This window comes from Girardinichthys multiradiatus, chromosome 2, assembly GCF_021462225.1.
Source record: "Girardinichthys multiradiatus isolate DD_20200921_A chromosome 2, DD_fGirMul_XY1, whole genome shotgun sequence".
In the NCBI taxonomy this organism is placed as follows: domain Eukaryota; kingdom Metazoa; phylum Chordata; class Actinopteri; order Cyprinodontiformes; family Goodeidae; genus Girardinichthys; species Girardinichthys multiradiatus.
In genome coordinates this window covers 5,412,276-5,432,903 of record NC_061795.1, presented here as the reverse complement: position 1 = coordinate 5,432,903, position 20,628 = coordinate 5,412,276, and the positions used below count along the sequence as shown (strand labels likewise).

At 40.1% G+C, this 20,628-nt stretch overlaps 1 protein-coding gene across 1 annotated transcript in view; it reads left to right on the top strand.

Moving 5' to 3' along the window:
* Positions 1–20,628, top strand: part of asz1 (ankyrin repeat, SAM and basic leucine zipper domain containing 1) — an 81,089-nt gene that overhangs the window by 47,091 nt on the left and 13,370 nt on the right. The window contains exons 5-12 of the mRNA XM_047384743.1: positions 933–1,044; positions 1,175–1,309; positions 1,457–1,575; positions 3,582–3,654; positions 9,582–9,638; positions 9,829–9,938; positions 14,952–15,057; positions 17,905–18,018. Of these exons, the coding sequence (XP_047240699.1) occupies positions 933–1,044; positions 1,175–1,309; positions 1,457–1,575; positions 3,582–3,654; positions 9,582–9,638; positions 9,829–9,938; positions 14,952–15,057; positions 17,905–18,018 (826 nt within the window). The remainder of the gene's footprint in view (positions 1–932; positions 1,045–1,174; positions 1,310–1,456; positions 1,576–3,581; positions 3,655–9,581; positions 9,639–9,828; positions 9,939–14,951; positions 15,058–17,904; positions 18,019–20,628) is intronic.

The window sequence follows — 20,628 nt, the reverse complement described above, 5'->3', positions numbered from 1 at the left end:
ACATGCTCAGTATGAGGGATTGCTGCAAAGTCAACGCCAGTGACTGTCCACTGTCTCTACATGCTCATCCAGGAGGAGTGAATGCTACAAGTCACTGACTGGATGCAATCTGCTGGGTTTCCTTAGACAGAAAAACTTTTAATCCAATTTGAATAAAAAGCTAACTCTGACTGCACTGTTCAATTGTTAGTATTAATTGGAATGTATGTACCTGACTTTTGTGAAGAGCCTTGAGACAACATGTGTTGTGAATTGGCGCTATATAAATAAAACTGAATTGAATTGAAAAACTGAAATTCCTCCTAAAAACTCTGGGGGTCAGGGTCTAAGGTCCCATAATGTCCTCTTGTTGTCCGTACCTAAAGTCTGAAAAAAGGCATTGAAATACGCTGGCCTAATTCCTCGACCTGTGTTCAAAAAGACTCAGAAATTAAGGATTGGGTTTTGGTGAATATTTGTAAAGAGCTCCTTAGTAGCTTGGAGACTGAAACAGCTGACTGTAAATGTTTTGTCTAATAGATTTGAATGAAAATGCTGATAACTGTGAAGCAGTTTAAATTTGTAATCTGCCTGTAGATTAACATTACAGAAAGCTTCTCTATATTGTTGAATTTTCTTACCGTTAGTCTTGACTCACCTGTTTCGTTTGCCAGTTTAATGTAGGATTAAACTGGGAAAGGAAACTGTGATTGCAGTTGCCATTTTATTATGCAAATAGGTTGTGTATGCTGCCCTCTGCTGGTTTCCCTGCACTGATTTCATTTTGAACTTTTATCTCTCAAAGTCTAGTTGGTACTGATCTGGTTTACTATCTTAATATTGTATTTTTTCATATCGAGCTTCTTTGTCTTCTTGCACCCTTGTCTCCTACTTAATTAGCTTCAAGGGGCTACCCCCTTTATCCCCTAACATGTCAGTTGTCCTTTTTAAAGGTCTCAAATGACATGCGTGATGTTGGCAGCCAGGGATGGCTACACTAAGGTCATAAATCTGCTGGTGTCCCACGGGGCAGAAATAAATATGCAGGACAGCAAAGGATACACAGTACGTCACTTTATTCCCTTTTATGACAGATTTCTACTGGAAGGTTGTGCAAATCAAATTATAGTTACTAGGGACATAGTGTAGTTGTTCTCAAAGTGACTTAACTCTTGATGCTGGTATGTTTCATCAGGCTTTGTCTACAGCAGTACATTATGGGAAAGAAGAGGCAGTGTTAAAACTCCTTCAGCTGGGAGCCGACAAAACCATAAGAACAAAGACTGGCAAAAGCCCTGGTGATCTTGCTAAGATGTTCAAACACACACAGGTAATGTCAGCACCTCTCACATTTAGGTACCATCAGTTTAAATTGTTCAAATCTTGGACTTTTGTGAGGTCATTTGAATGCTTATTGTTTGCCCATGCTCTTCAAAATGCCTTGTAGTTTCATTGTATGTTTAACACGTCTTTCCAGATAGCCCGGATTTTAGCTTCATCTTCCCAACTCTCTGCTGGTTCAGCTTCCACTTCTATGGAGGAGACCCTGTCTAAACTTTTTAAGACAAACTCCGATGCTCTGTCCTCTAAGGAAAGGTAAGACGATCAGTGAGATGCTGTCAGTGACTTAAGGCCATGTCACTTGCTATTAGTATTTAGTAGAGCTGCAAAAAGTATTGAATCACTGTCTTTATTGCAGTATCAATGTGTGCAATATTGCAATTGAAAATGACTTGGACGCAATATTTGGTTGTATTCTATATAACAAGGATCATGCATGCAAGCGATCAATGCCAGTAACATATTTTCCCTATTTGTTAGACGTTCAATGCCCTTAATGCCTTCGCTTGATATATTTGTTTGGTGGCTGAAATGCTTTGAGCTCACAGACTGATGGAGATGCTGTGATGAAGAAAATTAAGGTCAAGAGTCAGGAAAATGGGTATGACAGTCAAAATAACATGTCTTTTTTTAAATATAGTGCAGCCCTTGTGTTTAGCTTTGCAAAGCTAATGCTGGGGGCAGGCAACTCTGGCCCCTTGGAGCCAATGTCCTGCATGTTTTAAGTGTTTGTCTGCTTTACTTAAATAGCTGCATCTATTGCAGGCTTCTATTGAACATGTATAACATGAATACAAGGTACAACAAATCCAGACAAACTGTGCTTGGATCCAGTTCATATCCACACAAAGGTCACACTGGTAGTCTGAAGCTTGGAGTATCTTGGTCCCGATCTTAGATTTAAAACAGGATTTCTCTACATTAATCCTCGAAACTGCTGTCAGGGTGAAATCCCACTCGGCATTCTGTCTGTATACTGCCTCCTGTAGGATTTTCAGTGTGCTGGTGTCTGTGTGGCAGGTGTTGTTGATCCATTGTATCACCAGACATAAACAATAATAAACCTCCTCCATGGTTGTTTAGTCCACTGAGGCGCTGCTGCCAGAAACCTTGTATTATACTTAACCATGTTTGGCATGTGGAGTTTCTGCCTGTTAACATTCTAGCTTTAGTTTTTCACTCATGTCAATTCACCTGAGATGTTTATAGATCATAATAAGAGCTCAACTAAGTTTCACCTCACATGCTTTGCCTTTCTGACCCTTGAACAGGAAGTTTGCTGTAGTTTCTCCTGCTTTGGGTTAATGTTATGCCTCTTTGTCTCTTAGGCTATTTAAGTTTTATTTGGAGTTACACTGATCAGTGTTTTGTGGCCAAATTCTGATCTCTTTTTAGTGTAAAGCTTTGGTCTGGTACTGATTCTAGACAGTTATGTTTGGTAACTTGTTGCATTTAAATATTTCTCTCCAACCTTCACCAATAATAGATTATTATTATTTTAATTAAGAGCAGATGTGGAGCCACATATTGTCTGTGAAAGAGAACAGGGTTTTACTGATTTAAATGAAAGACAAAATGATTTAGAGTACATGTTTTAAACTGTCCTCAGACAGTAAGTGTGATCAGCGTTACTAACTATAAACACCAGCCTCTGTGTATTCATCAAAGAATGCAGATCCTTGTCTTAACGCTGAGATTTCTGCTTGGAAACATTTCCAACTCCACTGTGTTTCATGACAGAGTTTGAGTGCTTAAAATGCTTGCTGTAACATGTTCTGTTTTTCAGGCACCTTCTCAATGTTAGTTTGCTCCTTGGTCAATTCAACAAATCTACTCAAGGTACTTAGGAATTAACCTCTTGTGGTAGATGACTTTTTTAAGCGAAAACATCTGGTTCGACACACCAAAACTGCAAAAATAAAAAATGCTAAAGAAGCAAAATGACCATCACTGTTGTAGCTGTGTAAACAAACAGCTGACATATTTTCATATAAAATAGTTTTCCTTACTTCAACTGTTGTGCATCATCTGGCTTAATGTTTTAACACATGTCTGATACTGTAAATGACTGACTATAAATCTTCTCCTGTTGACAGTGTCCACTCTGAAGGGTATGGTTGATTGAATAATGTGGTACCACAAAATTAAATCAAATGAATGAAATTTGCATTTTTAAAATACCCTAATAACCCTAACCCATTCCAAAATATTTTGCTTCTGTACATCAGTTTGAGCTGAGATCTGTTTTCTGTGTTGCTCAGTGCAACAAAGCTTGATGAACTTGAACTTCTCCTGCACGGCCTGAATCTGGGTTACCTCGCCGACATCATGGCTGTAAGTATTACAAGATTTTGATTAGATTATGGTTCTCTACGTACTTTGGTTATAAAATCTGGACAAACAGAATTGTAAAAATATATTTTTACTTTTTCAACGCTGAACAAATTATGTGAAAAGCTTTGGACAATTTATGTTCTAGCATTTTAAAAAGTGTCCAGTAAAGAACCAATCAAAGATTTGGTTTGACTTGACCTTCATCAAATCAGAAAAAGATTAACGTTTTTTTTTCTGTTTCTTAGGAATTTTGAATAAGATTGTCCCAACATATACCAATAAAAATAGTTTTGACATATAAACAATTCAGTGTATGACTTGTACCATAGAAGTGCATCTAGTGAGAAAACACCAACTCCTCTCAAGACAGTACTTGCATGTTTACATGTCTGCTGCTAAAATGACTCACCTGGCATTAAGGGCTGATAAATGCTACAAGTAACTAGATTTGTACTTCAGTCTATTTTTTCTCTGTGCCAGTAATGTTGACTTTTAGCTTTAAATCCTTTTGAAAGAGTGATTAAGTCTAGTGTAGGTTGCCGTTGGAAAAACGCTGACTTAAGACTTAGGTTTGGTCTTTAACTTTATTTCTTTATTGTCACTGTAGCTGAATAAGAAACAATGGTGTTGTAGTGTCTGGAAAACAATGTGGGCTAGATTGAATTGGAAATTGGAAATGTTTTGGGGAAAAACAGTCTGATCTGGATAGACAGCATCCATCCCACTGTGGATGGTGTAGCTGTTCTAAGCCAGGATCCAGACCAGAAAGTTGTGTTGCATCAGCAACCTGATTTCTACATCTTCAACAAATTGTCTGATCAATAGTTTTACAAACGCCATGCGTGAAACGACAGTAATCCATCATATTAGGTTGGTTTAATTCATAGGTGCCTACTGCATAATAGACCTCTCGGAAGATAGAGAGAAAATGGTGCTTTACACATTAAAAGGAGTCCTACTTAATGGAAAACTAATCTGGTGTTTCACTGAGCTAGAACAATGTAATTCTCCTCATTAATAGAGGAGAACAAGCATGTCCAAGTACTCTTGCACAGAGTCATGGCTCTCTTGAGCTTTTGATTCTCCCATCTCAGCAGGGATCACTTCATAGATTTCTTTATGAATAAAATTGATTCTATTTAAAGTAAAATTCTCGGCAACATCCCAACCACGGCAACTTGGTCTTGAATGAGAGAGGCAGCCTTAATGCTGGTACATGCTCCTCAAGAACAAAGAAATTAGTTATTTTACTTGAGGCTGCAAGAACATGACAGAGTTCTGTCTGGCCAGAGGACATTTCACAAGAACTCAAGTGCAAGTCCTAGGATGTCTCCATAGGTCTCCCCCAATAAGTCAGGTAATGCCCCTTTTCCACTAGTACCTACTCAGCATGGTGCGGCACGGCTCTACTGGTGTTTTAGGTCTTTCCGTTAGTAATGGTTACTTGGAACCGTTATCAGCTTTAGTACCTGGTTGGATGTGTTTCCCACCGTGCCGAGTCATACTGGAAATGTGACGTTAGAAGACCATCTGTCACTGATTGAGTAAGGGGCAGAGTCACTAATCACAGCACACATACAGGTCCTTCTCAAAAAATTAGCATATTGTGATAAAGTTCATTATTTTCCATAATATCATGATGAAAATTTAACATTCATATATTTTAGATTCATTGCACACTAACTGAAATATTTCAGGTCTTTTATTGTCTTAATACGGATGATTGTGGCATACAGCTCATGAAAACCCAAAATTCCTATCTCACAAAATTAGCATATTTCATCCGACCAATAAAAGAAAAGTGTTTTTAATACAAAAAACGTCAACCTTCAAATAATCATGTACAGTTATGCACTCGATACTTGGTCGGGAATCCTTTGGCAGAAATGACTGCTTCAATGCGGCGTGGCATGGAGGCAATCAGCCTGTGGCACTGCTGAGGTCTTATGGAGGCCCAGGATGCTTCGATAGCGGCCTTTAGCTCATCCAGAGTGTTGGGTCTTGAGTCTCTCAACGTTCTCTTCACAATATCCCACAGATTCTCTATGGGGTTCAGGTCAGGAGAGTTGGCAGGCCAATTGAGCACAGTGATACCATGGTCAGTAAACCATTTACCAGTGGTTTTGGCACTGTGAGCAGGTGCCAGGTCGTGCTGAAAAATGAAATCTTCATCTCCATAAAGCTTTTCAGCAGATGGAAGCATGAAGTGCTCCAAAATCTCCTGATAGCTAGCTGCATTGACCCTGCCCTTGATAAAACACAGTGGACCAACACCAGCAGCTGACACGGCACCCCAGACCATCACTGACTGTGGGTACTTGACACTGGACTTCTGGCATTTTGGCATTTCCTTCTCCCCAGTCTTCCTCCAGACTCTGGCACCTTGATTTCCGGATGACATGCAGAATTTGCTTTCATCCGAAAAAAGTACTTTGGACCACTGAGCAACAGTCCAGTGCTGCTTCTCTGTAGCCCAGGTCTGGGGAATGCGGCACCTGTAGCCCATTTCCTGCACACGCCTGTGCACGGTGGCTCTGGATGTTTCTACTCCAGACTCAGTCCACTGCTTCCGCAGGTCCCCCAAGGTCTGGAATCGGCCCTTCTCCACAATCTTCCTCAGGGTCCGGTCACCTCTTCTCGTTGTGCAGCGTTTTCTGCCACACTTTTTCCTTCCCACAGACTTCCCACTGAGGTGCCTTGATACAGCACTCTGGGAACAGCCTATTCGTTCAGAAATGTCTTTCTGTGTCTTACCCTCTTGCTTGAGGGTGTCAATAGTGGCCTTCTGGACAGCAGTCAGGTCGGCAGTCTTACCCATGATTGGGGTTTTGAGTGATGAACCAGGCTGGGAGTTTTAAAGGCCTCAGGAATCTTTTGCAGGTGTTTAGAGTTAACTCGTTGATTCAGATGATTAGGTTCATAGCTCGTTTAGAGACCCTTTTAATGATATGCTAATTTTGTGAGATAGGAATTTTTGGTTTTCATGAGCTGTATGCCAAAATCATCCGTATTAAGACAATAAAAGACCTGAAATATTTCAGTTAGTGTGCAATGAATCTAAAATATATGAATGTTAAATTTTCATCATGACATTATGGAAAATAATGAACTTTATCACAATATGCTAATATTTTGAGAAGGACCTGTATTATGATAACTATCTTCAACTGTTCAATTATTGTACACTGGCCTTGTTGTCTATATGACCACTATAGCAAGCTAGCATTAGGTAGGGTTAACTTATCCTCAAACGTCCCCTAGCTTGTACCCTTCAGTTTGATACTGCTCCATGTATTTATCCAGAGTGTTTTGTCTTACTGCCTGCAGCCTTCTCTGGCTCTATCCTTTCTCTCCAAGTCTGACAACAGCCATAGACTGAGCAGCACTCAATGCTGCTGTTTGTGTCACATAAATCACATCAGCTTACTTTTTGGACTGTGAGGCCGCCTTGCTATTGATGATCCCGCCCACATTGAGATGGTACTCAATTGTAACAGAAAACAAACCAAATCATTTAAAGTAGAGCTGAGATAATTAAAGTTGGTACTAAAAAAAAAGGGGGGGGCATAGCTGACTTCGAAACTTTGATTGGATTTCATTGATTATACGCTGCTCAAAAAAATATAGGGAACACTCAAATAACACATCCTAGATCTGAATGAATGAAATATTCTCATTAAATACTTTGTTCTGTACAAAGTTGAATGTGCTGACAACAAAATCACACAAAAATCATCCATGAAAATCAAATTTATTAACCAATGGAGGCCTGGATTTGGAGTCACACACAAAATTAAAGTGGAAAAACACATTAGAGGCTGATCCAACTTTGATGTAATGTCCTTAAAACAAGTCAAAATGAGGCTCAGTATTGTGTGTGACCTCCACGTGTCTGTATGACCTCCCTACAACGCTTGGACATGCTCCTGATGAGACGGTGGATGGTCTCCTGAGGGATCTCCTCCCAGACCTGGACTAAAGCATCCAACTCCTGGACAGTCTGTGGTGTTGGTGGATGGAGCAAGACATGATGTCCCAAATGTGTTCAATCAGATTCAGGTCTGGGGAACGAACGGTCCAGTCCATAGCTTCAATGTCTTCATCTTGCAGGAACTGCTGACACACTCCAGCCACATGAGGTCTAGCATTGTCCTGCATTAGGAGGAACCCAGGACCAACCGCACCAGCATATGATCTCACAAGGGGTCTGAGGATCTCATCTCGGTACCTAATGGCAGTCAGACTACCTCTGGTGAGCACATGGAGGGACTCGCAGCCTTACAAAGAAATGCCACCCCACACCATTACTGACCCACTGACAAACCAGTCATGCTGAAGGATGTTGCAGGCAGGAGATCTCTCTCCACGGTGTCTCCAGACTCTGTCACATCTGTCACATGTGCTCAGTGAGAACCTGCTTTCATCTGTGAAGACCACAGGGCGCCAGTGGCGACTTTGCCAATCCTGGTGTTCTCTGGCAAATGCCAAGCATCCTGCACGGTGTTGGACTGTGAGCACAACCCCCATTTGTGGACGTCGGCCCCTCATACCATCCTCATGGAGTCGGTTTCTAACCGTTTGTGCAGACACATGCACATTTGTGGCCTGCTGGAGGTCATCTTGCAGGGCTGTGGCAGTGCTCCTCCTGTACCTCCTTGCACAAAGGTGGAGGTAGCGGTCCTGCTGCTGGGTTGTTGCCCTCCTATGGCCTCCTCCACGTCTCCTGGTGTACTGGCCTGTCTCCTGGTAGCGCCTCCAGGCTCTGGACACTACGCTGACAGACACAGCAAACCTTCTTGCCACAGCTCGCAATGATGTGTCATCCTGGATGAGCTGCACTACCTGAGCCACTTGTGTGGGTTGTAGAGTCCATCTCATGCTACCACGAGTGTGAAAGCACCACCAACATTCAAAAGTGACCAAAACATCATCCAGAAAGCATCGGTACTGAGAAGTGGTCTGTAGTCTCCACCTGCAGAACCACTCCTTTATTGAGTGTCTTGATAATCACCAAAGATTTCCTCCTGTTGTCTTTTCTATTTGTACAACAAGATGTGAAATTGATTGACAATCAGTGTTGCTTCCTAAGTGGACAGTTTGATTTCACAGAAGTTTGATTTACTTGGAGTTATATTGTGTTGTTTAAGTGTTCCCTTTATTTTTGAGCAGTGTATATTTCAGTGTATACATCAGATTTATTTTGGAAAATGATTTAAAATATTTGTTGTGAATCGGCACTATATAGATATACTGCCAAATAAAACTTAAGTGATACCTGGTAGTCCTCATACTCTCTTTAATATTGGTGGCGATTTTAAAAGTTGCGCGGCGGAGCTAGAAAACCTCATTTTAGTTCTGTGTATAAACATTCAGCATGTGTACGAGTTTAAAATGACTCTGTATTCATTTGGTACAAGTGCGTGCTGAAGGTCGGTACTGAAGATTTTCTGTCCAAATAATACCATCACACCCCTAGCTTTTATGTGTTTTTGATGTCTTTAAATGCTTATTTCCTTTTAGTGATAAGACATTTACATTCCCTTATCCCTCTTAGATACACCATGGTATTGTACTGTGTTCAAGAAACCGTGGTTATGCACTGATGCAGAAAGAGTTTTTCACAGCTGCCTCATTTACAGACTGACATTTCTGCCTGGGACTGGGTCAGGAGTTGTATAGTGTACGTATTTTACTTGGTACGTATTTTATGAGATGGCCTGAATTAAACTACGGGACACCTCAGGTTTTCTCCCCCATCTGAAATTTGAAGACTGCTTTACTCAGTGGGTGTAGGTAGCTTGTTGTAGCTTTTAGGAAAATGCCTTATGTACATGTGTTATACAGGAACATCTGTTACAGGAACAGTTGTGGAATTTGGATTTGGTAAATTCTCCTTTTTCTGCCTTTCCTCATACACATGAACACAGGAAAATGATATCACCTGGAGCTACCTGTTGACCATGGAGGAGGAGGACTTCAAAAAGGTAGAGGACTGTAACATCTGTGTTTGTCAGCTTTGTTTCTTGGTGCCACACTTGAAGGTTATCGTCTTTTAAACAATACTTTGTATGAGTTAAAACAAAAAATTTGTAATTAATTTTTTTTTACTATTTAACTCCGCTTAAGTGCACAGAATCCACAAAACACATCTTTACTTGTTTTGCTATTTGTCAGATTGGTATCACAGACCCAGTGGACCAGCAGAAGCTGTTGAGTGCTGTGCAGCAGATGCACCTGGACAAAGTGGACCTAGACAAGATCCAAATGGGCGCTGAAGAGAATGGGTAGGATACTGGATCTTAATGTCTGACAGGCCTGTTGGAATCAAGACACAAACACTAAAACTGAAAATATCACGTAGTAAAAGCATCAACATGACGAGGTAGAAAAAAAACTACAAATCTCCGTGATTAAAAATAGGCAATAAGTTGTTGAATACTTAGAATACTTTATAATGCTTTATCGAAATATTATGAAGATAGAACCTGATGATTATAGTCTTAGGTGTGACAAATAAAATACTGAAGACAAGTGAATACAGAATCCTCTGAGCTTTATGGAAGAGCATTAGCGATGTATGAATGTGTATCATTTGGAACAGAAATGGATATTTGTACATCTGTAAAGGAGCAGTCAGTGATTACAACTGTATACAGAATTAGAATCTGATGTGCTGCTGATTTTGCAAGTTTTCCCACTTACAAAGAATGGAGAGGTCTAATTTTCACTGTAGGTACACTTCAACTGAGACCGAATCTAAAAAACAATCCAGAAAATCACATTGTATGATATTTAAATAACAATTTGCATTTTATTGCATGAGTAGAAAAAGAGAATATTTGGTACAGAAACCTTTGTTTACAAGTACAGATGTTTCCTGTAGTTCTGGACCAGGTTTGTAAACAATGCAACATATATCTACTATAGGAAATTTGTTCTCATATTTAAAGAACCACCTTCTATTTCTATCTTTAGTGTTTTAAAAATAAAGAAAACTAATTTGTGGTAAAACAGGATGGATACATTTTCTTCTAAGGGATGTTTTTTGTGGAGATTAATGTTAAAATCAGCACATAGTTTCCAACCTAATGACAAGAATAATAGATCTAAAAATTATTGCTGGTACTTTCAGTCTTAATGTGTTGTGGAAATCCAATTCAATCTTTCCATCAAAAAACTGCTAAAACCTCTATTATATCTATTAATAAAAACATTTGCTGGTTCTCCATTATTTTCAATCAAAGTTATTAAGAGCTGTTGTGGAACGTCCAAAGAGCCACTTTTGGGTCTGGAGCGGTTGCAGACCTTTGCCTTAAACCCTCTTCCACATTCATCTTGGCTCCAGCTTCTCAGAACTGCCCATCTGTCCTCCTCCACTGGAAGTCACCATCCCCCTAGTGAGCATTTCACCATCTTGGCACTGCTCCTCCCTCTTCCCATCGCCATAGTCCACCACCGAGTCAGGCTCTAATGGTTTCAGCAGCACTCTAATGATTTGTGAGGTGAGTGCTGATGGGTAGCTCAAATAAGTAAGGAAGTAACTGCAGCAGAGGCTGAAAGTTGCCTACCTTCTTCTGCTTCACCTGTTGGGACAGAGATGGTGTGAAGTTTGCATTCAGTCTGTCTGTTTAGGACTGAGCAGTTCTGTCAAGAAAAACGTCACTTGTAACATTTCAAGTTCTTTCTGGCCACAAACAATCATAAAACACAAGTGGAGCCCAAATGTTTCCTTACCACCAGGACGGTCACATAAGCAAATCAATCAAAACAAAACATGTACAAATATAAATGTACAGTAAATTTACATACCTCGACATGTAGACTGCTTCCCTTAACTAGTGTATGTAACATGTAAATTATCTCCAGGAATGTGTTTACCAGACTTGTTACTGCTATAAAATTCTTAGTTTTGTTATTGTGTCAAAAAGGCAAAAACAATTATAACTAAATTTAAAATGTGTCGAACAAAATGTGTCAAAGTGAATAATAAAGTAAATTAAATACAACAAGTTAGAAATGGGTAAACAGACACCAAAAGGAGACCGGATTTTTGTGTTTCTTTTAATATCAGCAATATAAAAATTTGTTGCCTTAATCAACTTCTACATATTGGGTAAAACATTCCTATAAAATTATTATTATTACTAATAATCTCTTATTCTATTTTGTATCTCTGTATTCATATCTTTCTGTCAACATCTTTTTCTTCATCTGCTTCTCTCCATATTTCTGTATTTTTATATCTTCATCTGTTTCTCCCACCTCCGCATATTTCATTTCCTTTCATTAACCAAATTAAAACTACCAAATACATGAAATAGCTAACATGGATAACATTGAATTATTTTTTTAAAAGCGTATGAGCAGTCATGAATTTTCAGTAGACTAGCTAACCTGAGTGCCCTCTGGTGGTGGAGAAATGTACTACTGACAGCCCTGAATTCAGAAATGAATCTGCTGTTTTACATAAATGTAGAAACAATACATTAGTTTGATTTACATATTGTTAATATTATATTTCAAGGTTTTTATTAGGAGTGTAAATTATTTAAATAGTGTAGAACTGTGTTGTAATGAAAATTTTGATCTTGTTTTAGACAAATGTATTATGTATTTTGTTTGCTTTGTTGGACTGTAAAGACATCATAATGAATGAGTACAGAGTGCTGCAGAGTATATGAAGTATGCCAGAAAAAATCAAATATCTTTGCAACACAACTGATCTGTGGTGAATTAGTGTGGTCTGCACTCCTACTTCTCTTATTGGGTAACTGGAGTTTAAATCAAGCAGATGAGAAAAATATGGGCAGGGCCCTGTAGAATGCAAGAAAAGGTCATTTTACCCAGTGTAACAGATGTCATGAAGCAGTGCAAAAAAAGGTTTTTTTTGTATTCATGGAACGATGCTTTTTACGTCATATGGTGTTCCATGACAAGAAAAACGTTTTTCTCGCTTCTTCAGAAGGTGGTCTCTAAAGGTTGAGAGGGGCGGTGTGCCCCTCCAATATAGAGACAGGGGAAACAATGGAATAATTTGTTCATCTTTATTCCCTGATGTAGAAATGTGTCATACTTGTTTGAATTGTTCATTCATAATTAGAATTAGAATAGCGGCTGCACGGTGGTGCAGTTGGTAGCACTGTTGCCTGTTGCCGGGTACTCCGGCTTCCTCCCACAGTCCAAAAACATGACTGTTAGGTTAATTGGTAACTCTAAATTGCCCTTAGGTGTGTGAATGAGTGTGTGCATGGTTGTGTGTTGCCCTGCGATGGACTGGTGACCTGTCCAGGGTGTACCCCGCCTCTCACCCATAGACTGCTGGAGATAGGCACCAGCTTCCCCGCGACCCACTATGGAATAAGCGGTAGAAAATGACTGACTGACTAATTAGAATAGCGTTATTTTTTTTTCAGCGGAAAGGGAATACACGTTTTGATGTTGAAGTAAATCTCAGTTAAAAGCTTAAAAGCGCTTCTGTTATTAGGTTTATGCATAGATATACTTTTGTATTTTCTGCAAAGGAACATAAGTGCAAGGAAAAATAAATGGCTATTCTCAGTTTAGATTCTGGTTAAACTATTTTTGTTTGGTTGTATTAAGGCTGCAAAGAGAAGCTGAGGAGAGCATGGACAGACTAGTCACTATATTTGAAAGACTAGTAGCTCAATAAGTTGATCTACAAATAAATTGATTTAATCTTTAAAACAAGCTTTAAGTTTGACTAATAAATTAAACAAATTATATTTGTCATCAATGTATTTTATTTACAGTGTTATATTTTGTCTATCTATGAACCTAAAAATGATTTAAAATAGCTGATTTAATGAACGAGAATAAAATAAAAATACAATAAAACAAAAACATTTAAACAAAACAATATTAGAAGACATCAGGAATATGTAGCAGGTTGCAAGGACACACAGTGTCACTGCCGCTCTCTGCGCTGCACTGACAGGTTCTTCGTCCCTAGTCTGGTTTAATGGCCTTTTACGCCACCTTCGTTTTTTTTGGGTTTTTTTTCCAAAGCTACACGGCAGATTAGCTCTTCCTCCACATCCAACAACGCCATGGCAGAAAATGTGGGAAATGAATCAATTTGGCACCAGAAATGTATGAAATTGGTAAGCTCGACTATGAGACCTTGAACATCTGCAAATAATGCTCTTGGAGTCTGCGCTGCACACAGTACGCCCAACTCTGCGGGAGCCTTCAGATTATATTGTTCTGATGCAAATTGGACAAATTATTATATTGGAAAAGCTGTGATTTTACAGTTTCGGTTTTTCTTGTTAGAAACATGGTGCTCACACTATTTTGATTGGCTGCTGCTTTGTCTGATGCTGTCCCAGGGTCCTGATGAAAGCGGTTATTTTTCTGGGCCCAGCAGTGAAGTGGTGGTGGGATGGCTGAATCCTCCAGTGCTTAAGCTTCAGCATCAGTTTAGCACTGGAGGCAGTTTGGTGGAAAAGGCTCCTAAGTGCCTTCCCTCTTTGGCCCATCATCACTCTGTGTCCTTAGATAAACTAACAGCAGTAAAAAGGGAGGTGTGGGTGCTGGAGGCTGGCTGACACTGTTTACTGGCCCCTCTGACAGAGTGTTAGGAGGGCTGGGATGGCTACATGCTCTGTGCCCTTAGCCAGGGAAATCTACCATTAAGAAAGGAACTATCAATATCCCACAGTTCTAGCCGATGGGAAGAGACACCCAGAAGGTTGATGAATATAAATAATTAATCATTTAACCTGGGGGTTTTTCAGGGAGGGTTGACAAAGTGAGGAGGATCAGGTAGGAAAGGCTTGGCCACCTGCTCAGTTTTCAGTAGAATTTGGGGAAGAGAACAGAAAATCACTTGGACTATGTGAGCTCTGATCTTGGTCCAAACTATCAATCTGTCTGCACCGTCATAGCTGAGTATCTTTTGCAGACTATGCCTTGTTTTTTCGTGTTGACATATTTGGTAAGTTCATGTTAAAAAAGGCACCCTTTTGACTTTATCTTTGAATTATTGGGTATCTACCTAGGAAAGCATGAGAGACACCAAAGGGATGTATTTTATATTCTGGTCATTTTTTTAAATTAAACTGCGATTCATCTCTCTCAGTTGTTAAATACCTGCACATTTTTACAATGCTAACCAGTTATATCCAGGAATATAATATGGTATTTTATTATTTCTGTTCTTTTATTCAAAGCTTATTGTATCAAACATTACAATTTATCTGCAGTAATACTGTATCTAAAGCAGTATAAAAATATATATATGTAAAAGAAATCTTTTTTTCTACCATATTTTCCAGGCGTGAGGATCTGCAGAACTTCCTCCTAAGTGTGAGTCACCAGTGCTGCTATCTGACAGAGATCCTTCAGGATGTCATCAGCCGTTTCCCTTGTCAGGCCTCTCAGGTACACCCTACCTATACTGGTTTACTTATTGGAAGCTTTCTGTTAGTGCTGTAAGGAAACACAAACATCACAGTTCACTTCTTACCTTGGTTTTGAAGTCTTCAGTATGTTTCAATCAAAAGAAACCAAAATGTATAATTTGTGTTTGTTTTATGTTATTCAATGGTGAACAAATCATTTTTGACAATGTGATTTTTATCATTATGTTCTAGAAAAATTTGCCATTTATAGAACTGATTGGGGAATTGGTTTCATTTAGTCAATGACTAAAATCAACATATACAGATCCTTCTCAAAATATTAACATATTGTTATTTTCCATAATGTCATGATGAAAATTTAACATTCATATATTTTAGATTCATTGCACACTAACTGAAATATTTCAGGTCTTTTATTGTCTTAATACGGATGATTTTGGCATACAGCTCATGAAAACCCAAAATTCCTATCTCACAAAATTAGCATATTTCATCCGACCAATAAAAGAAAAGTGTTTTTAATACAAAAAACGTCAACCTTCAAATAATCATGTACAGCTATGCACTCAATACTTGGTCAGGAATCCTTTTGCAGAAATGACTGCTTCAATGCGGCGTGGCATGGAGGCAATCAGCCTGTGGCACTGCTGAGGTCTTATGGAGGCCCAGGATGCTTCGATAGCGGCCTTTAGCTCATGCAGAGAGTTGGGTCTTGAGTCTCTCAACGTTCTCTTCACAATATCCCACAGATTGTCTATGGGGTTCAGGTCAGGAGAGTTGGCAGGCCAATTGAGCACAGTGATACCACGGTCAGTAAACCATTTACCAGTGGTTTTGGCACTGTGAGCAGGTGCCAGGTCGTGCTGAAAAATAAAATCTTCATCTCCATAAAGCTTTTCAGCAGATGGAAGCATGATTTCCCTTGATTTCCGAATGACATGCAGAATTTGCTTTCATCCGAAAAAAGTACTTTGGACCACTGAGCAACAGTCCAGTGCTGCTTCTCTGTAGCCCAGGTCAGGCGCTTCTGCCGCTGTTTCTGGTTCAAAAGTGGCTTGACCTGGGGAATGCGGCACCTGTAGCCCATTTCCTGCACACGCCTGTGCACGGTGGCTCTGGATGTTTCTACTCCAGACTCAGTCCACTGCTTCCGCAGGTCCCCCAAGGTCTGGAATCGGCCCTTCTCCACAATCTTCCTCAGGGTCCGGTCACCTCTTCTCGTTGTGCAGCGTTTTCTGCCACACTTTTTCCTTCCCACAGACTTCCCACTGAGGTGCCTTGATACAGCACTCTGGGAACAGCCTATTCGTTCAGAAATGTCTTTCTGTGTCTTACAATCTGCTTGAGGGTGTCAATAGTGGCCTTCTGGACAGCAGTCAGGTCGGCAGTCTTACCCATGATTGGGGTTTTGAGTGATGAACCAGGCTGGGAGTTTTAAAGGCCTCAGGAATCTTTTGCAGGTGTTTAGAGTTAACTTGTTGATTCAGATGATTAGGTTCATAGCTCGTTTAGAGACCCTTTTAATGATATGCTAATTTTGTGAGATATTAATTTTGGGTTTTCATGAGCTGTATGCCAAAATCATCCGTATTAAGACAATAAAAGACCTGAAATATTTCAGTTAGTGTGCAATGAATCTAAAATATATGAATGTTAAATTTTCATCATGACATTATGGAAAATAATGAACTTTATCACAATATGCTAATATTTTGAGAAGGACCTGTACAAGTAAAACCGCAGTGAGACTCCTCTCGACATGGTATCTGTGTGTTGCTGCATGTCTGCTGCTGTAAAGATTTCCATTTGGGTGGAATGCTGCAGGCAGCTGGTTTATCCTATTTTTCATAGATTTTTGCTTTTGACGACTTTGTTTCAGGTAAGTATTTAATTTCAATGTAGAGCAAAATGTTGAATAAACCGACACAGAACCTTGGTTCGGTCCACATTTCTTTCTCCTTCATCACTGGAACTGAATGAGAAACATCAATGGTCCCAAGCAGGACACCTAAGTGATCGCTGGGAGTGATCGCAGGTTCGGGCCGAACCAGAAACGGGCTATACTGAACATCTGTGCTATGAATACATGTACCATACGTCCTTATTTTCTATAAAAACGCTCTGGATTCCAGCTTATGCCAGTTTACTGACATTTTAATTTAAGGTGTTGGGAATATAGTGTCGCTAGCAACATTTAAGACTAAGGTACATGTATAATTAGTAATATAATTTTCAATTTTTAAAACAACACAGAATCAGTATATTTATTGATTCTGTGTCAAATACAATTTATTTCAATTGTAAAACAGTGTCTGATATTATTTAATAAAACTGTAATTAATCAAAATAAGTTATTTACAAAGCCTCAAATTTATTAGATACATTTTTAAAACTGTGCGTCCTACCACGAGTTTTTACACTACATTAGTTTTACATCCGATAGTTACTCTGGTCAGATATGATTAATGCTTTCAAAACAAATGAGGGTTCAGGTCATATTTGACATGACATTCTGATGCTCTGTTTGAACGTCAGCAAATCATCTTCACCAGTTCTAGATGTCCAGTTGCTGCCTTGAGATTGGCTGATTTGCTTCTTCTGTTAACAAGCAGTGGAATAATAATAATAATAATTCAACTTTATTGATCTCACAATGGAGAAAGAAATTATCCTCTGCATTTAACCAATCCCTTAGGGAGCAGTGGGCTGCCATCATGCGGCGCCCGGGGAGCATTCAGAGGCTAAGGGTTTGGTCAGAGTGGCAGGATGTGAGATTTGAACCAGGGCATTTGTGGCCTCTCCAGGACACAGATGTCTAAGCAACAATACTTTTTTAAGATCAACCTTTCTTTGATCCCCCATGCAGCTGATCCTCTCTCTGGACCCAAAGAAGGAAGCCCAGGCCGTCTGTAACCAGTTAGTTGTCCAGACAAAAGACCTGCAGAAAGAAGTCATTTGCCTCCACAATCTGCTTTGCCAGGTCAGCATACATGTCCACATGTACATGAAAGCATGTTTACATTGCAAAGCTAATGGTTCTAATTTGAAAATACATAAAAAGGTGTTCTTTATTTGCTATCTTTTTAGCTAAAGCTTCTAATAATGCGAATCCACCCCTAACCACCCACACACCAGATCTTTTATCTTGTGCTTTAATCAATTCTTCAAAGTATAGTGGGCAATTTATAAGGAACTGTTGATACTCTCTATAACAACACAACACAATAGTTGCCTCTTGACGCTTCCACAATATTTACGAGGGACGGCATGAGAATAGTGCTGCTAATCTAATGCATAACTGACCTAATCAATAACTGACCATTAGCAGGAATCGTGTCCAGTTGCTGGTCTGCTGTTTATAGATGTGTGTTAACACAAGGCCAACATCAGCAATAACCTTGACAAAGCAATTATTGCAGTTTATGAATCTGGGAAGTAGTGATGGCAAGATGAAGCCTCTTGAAGCACTGACGCTTTCCATCCGATTGCTCGACTCGTGAGCAGAGGCATTACCGTGCTTCATTTGCTCTACTCCGCCATCAAGTGGACAATAAATGTAAAATAGGCAGAATGATTATAATGACGTGAATTTCTTGTGTAAATTCTGAATATGGTGTCAATATGATCTTAATCTGTCTTTATGATACAATGGCTGGATCAAAAGGAAACGTGGAAACACTTATGGGAGAGGGTGGTGATGTGAATTTGCTGATGTTATTTATCCCTATAATGGTTATAATAACGGTCTTTATTTGACCAGGTGAAGCCTCTGAGATTAAAACTTTTTTCCAAGATAGATTTATAAAAATATGTTCCCTAACTGGGAATGGACCCCAGATAACATAGGTGCAAGAGCCAACTCTTAATCACTAGACTACCAGCAACTGCAGATGATCCTGGTGAGCGATTTTATACCAGTTGTGATAAATACACTGCTCCAAAAAATAAAGGGAACGCTTAAACAACACAATATAACTCCAAGTAAATCAAACTTCTGTGAAATCAAACTGTCCACTTAGGAAGCAACACTGATTGACAATCAATTTTACATCTTGTTGTTCAAATAGAAAAGACAACAGGAGGAAATCTTTGGTGTTTATCAAGACACTCAATAAAGGAGTGGTTCTGCAGGTGGGGACCACAGACCACTTCTCAGTACCGATGCTTTCTGGATGATGTTTTGGTCACTTTTGAATGTTGGTGGTGCTTTCACACTCGTGGTAGCATGAGACGGACTCTACAACCCACACAAGTGGCTCAGGTAGTGCAGCTCATCCAGGATGGCACATCAATGTGAGCTTTGGCAAGAAGGTTTGCTGTGTCTGTCAGCGTAGTGTCCAGAGCCTGGAGGCGCTACCAGGAGACAGGCCAGTACACCAGAAGACGTGGAGGAGGCCATAGGAGGGCAACAACCCAGCAGCAGGACTGCTACCTCCACCTTTGTGCAAGGAGGAACAGGAGGAGCCCTGCCAGAGCCCTGTAAAATGACCTCCAGCAGGCCACATATGTGCATGTGTCTGCACAAACGGTTAGAAACCGACTCCATGAGGATGGTATGAGGGTCCGACGTCCACAAATGGGGGTTGTGCTCACAGTCCAACACCGTGCAGGACGCTTGGCATTTGGCAGAGAACACCAGAATTGGCAAAGTCGCCACTGGTGCCCTGAGCTCTTCACAGATGAAAGCAGGTTCTCACTGAGCACATGTGACAGACGTGACAGAGTCTGGAGACACCATGGAGAGCGATCTGCTGCCTGCGACATCCTTCAGCATGACTGGTTTGTCAGTGGGTCAGTAATGGTGTGGGGTGGCATTTCTTTCCATCTGCTCGCCAGATGTAGCCTGACTGCCATTAGGTACCAAGATGAGATCCTCAGACCCCTTGTGAGACCATATGCTGGTGCGGTTGGCCCTGGGTTCCTCCTAATGCAGGACAATGCTAGACCTCATGTGGCTGGAGTGTGTCAGCAGTTCCTGCAAGATGAAGACATTGAAGCTATGGACTGGACCGTCCGTTCCCCAGACCTGAATCTGATTCAGCACATCTGGGACATCATGTCTCGCTCCATCCACCAACACCACAGACTGTCCAGGAGTTGAATGCTTTAGTCCAGGTCTGGGAGGAGATCCCTCAGGAGACCATCCACCGTCTCATCAGGAGCATGCCCAGGCGTTGTAGGGAGGTCATTCAGACACGTGGAGGTCACACACAATACTGAGCCTCATTTTGACTTGTTTTAAGGACATTACATCAAAGTTGGATCAGCCTCTAATGTACGTCACCACATACAGGTCCTTCACAAAATATTAGCATATTGTGATAAAGTTCATTATTTTCCATAATGTCATGATGAAAATTTAACATTCATATATTTTAGATTCATTGCACACTAACTGAAATATTTCAGGTCTTTTATTGTCTTAATACGGATGATTTTGGCATACAGCTCATGAAAACCCAAAATTCCTATCTCACAAAATTAGCATATCATTAAAAGGGTCTCTAAACGAGCTATGAACCTAATCATCTGAATCAACAAGTTAACTCTAAACACCTGCAAAAGATTCCTGAGGCCTTTAAAACTCCCA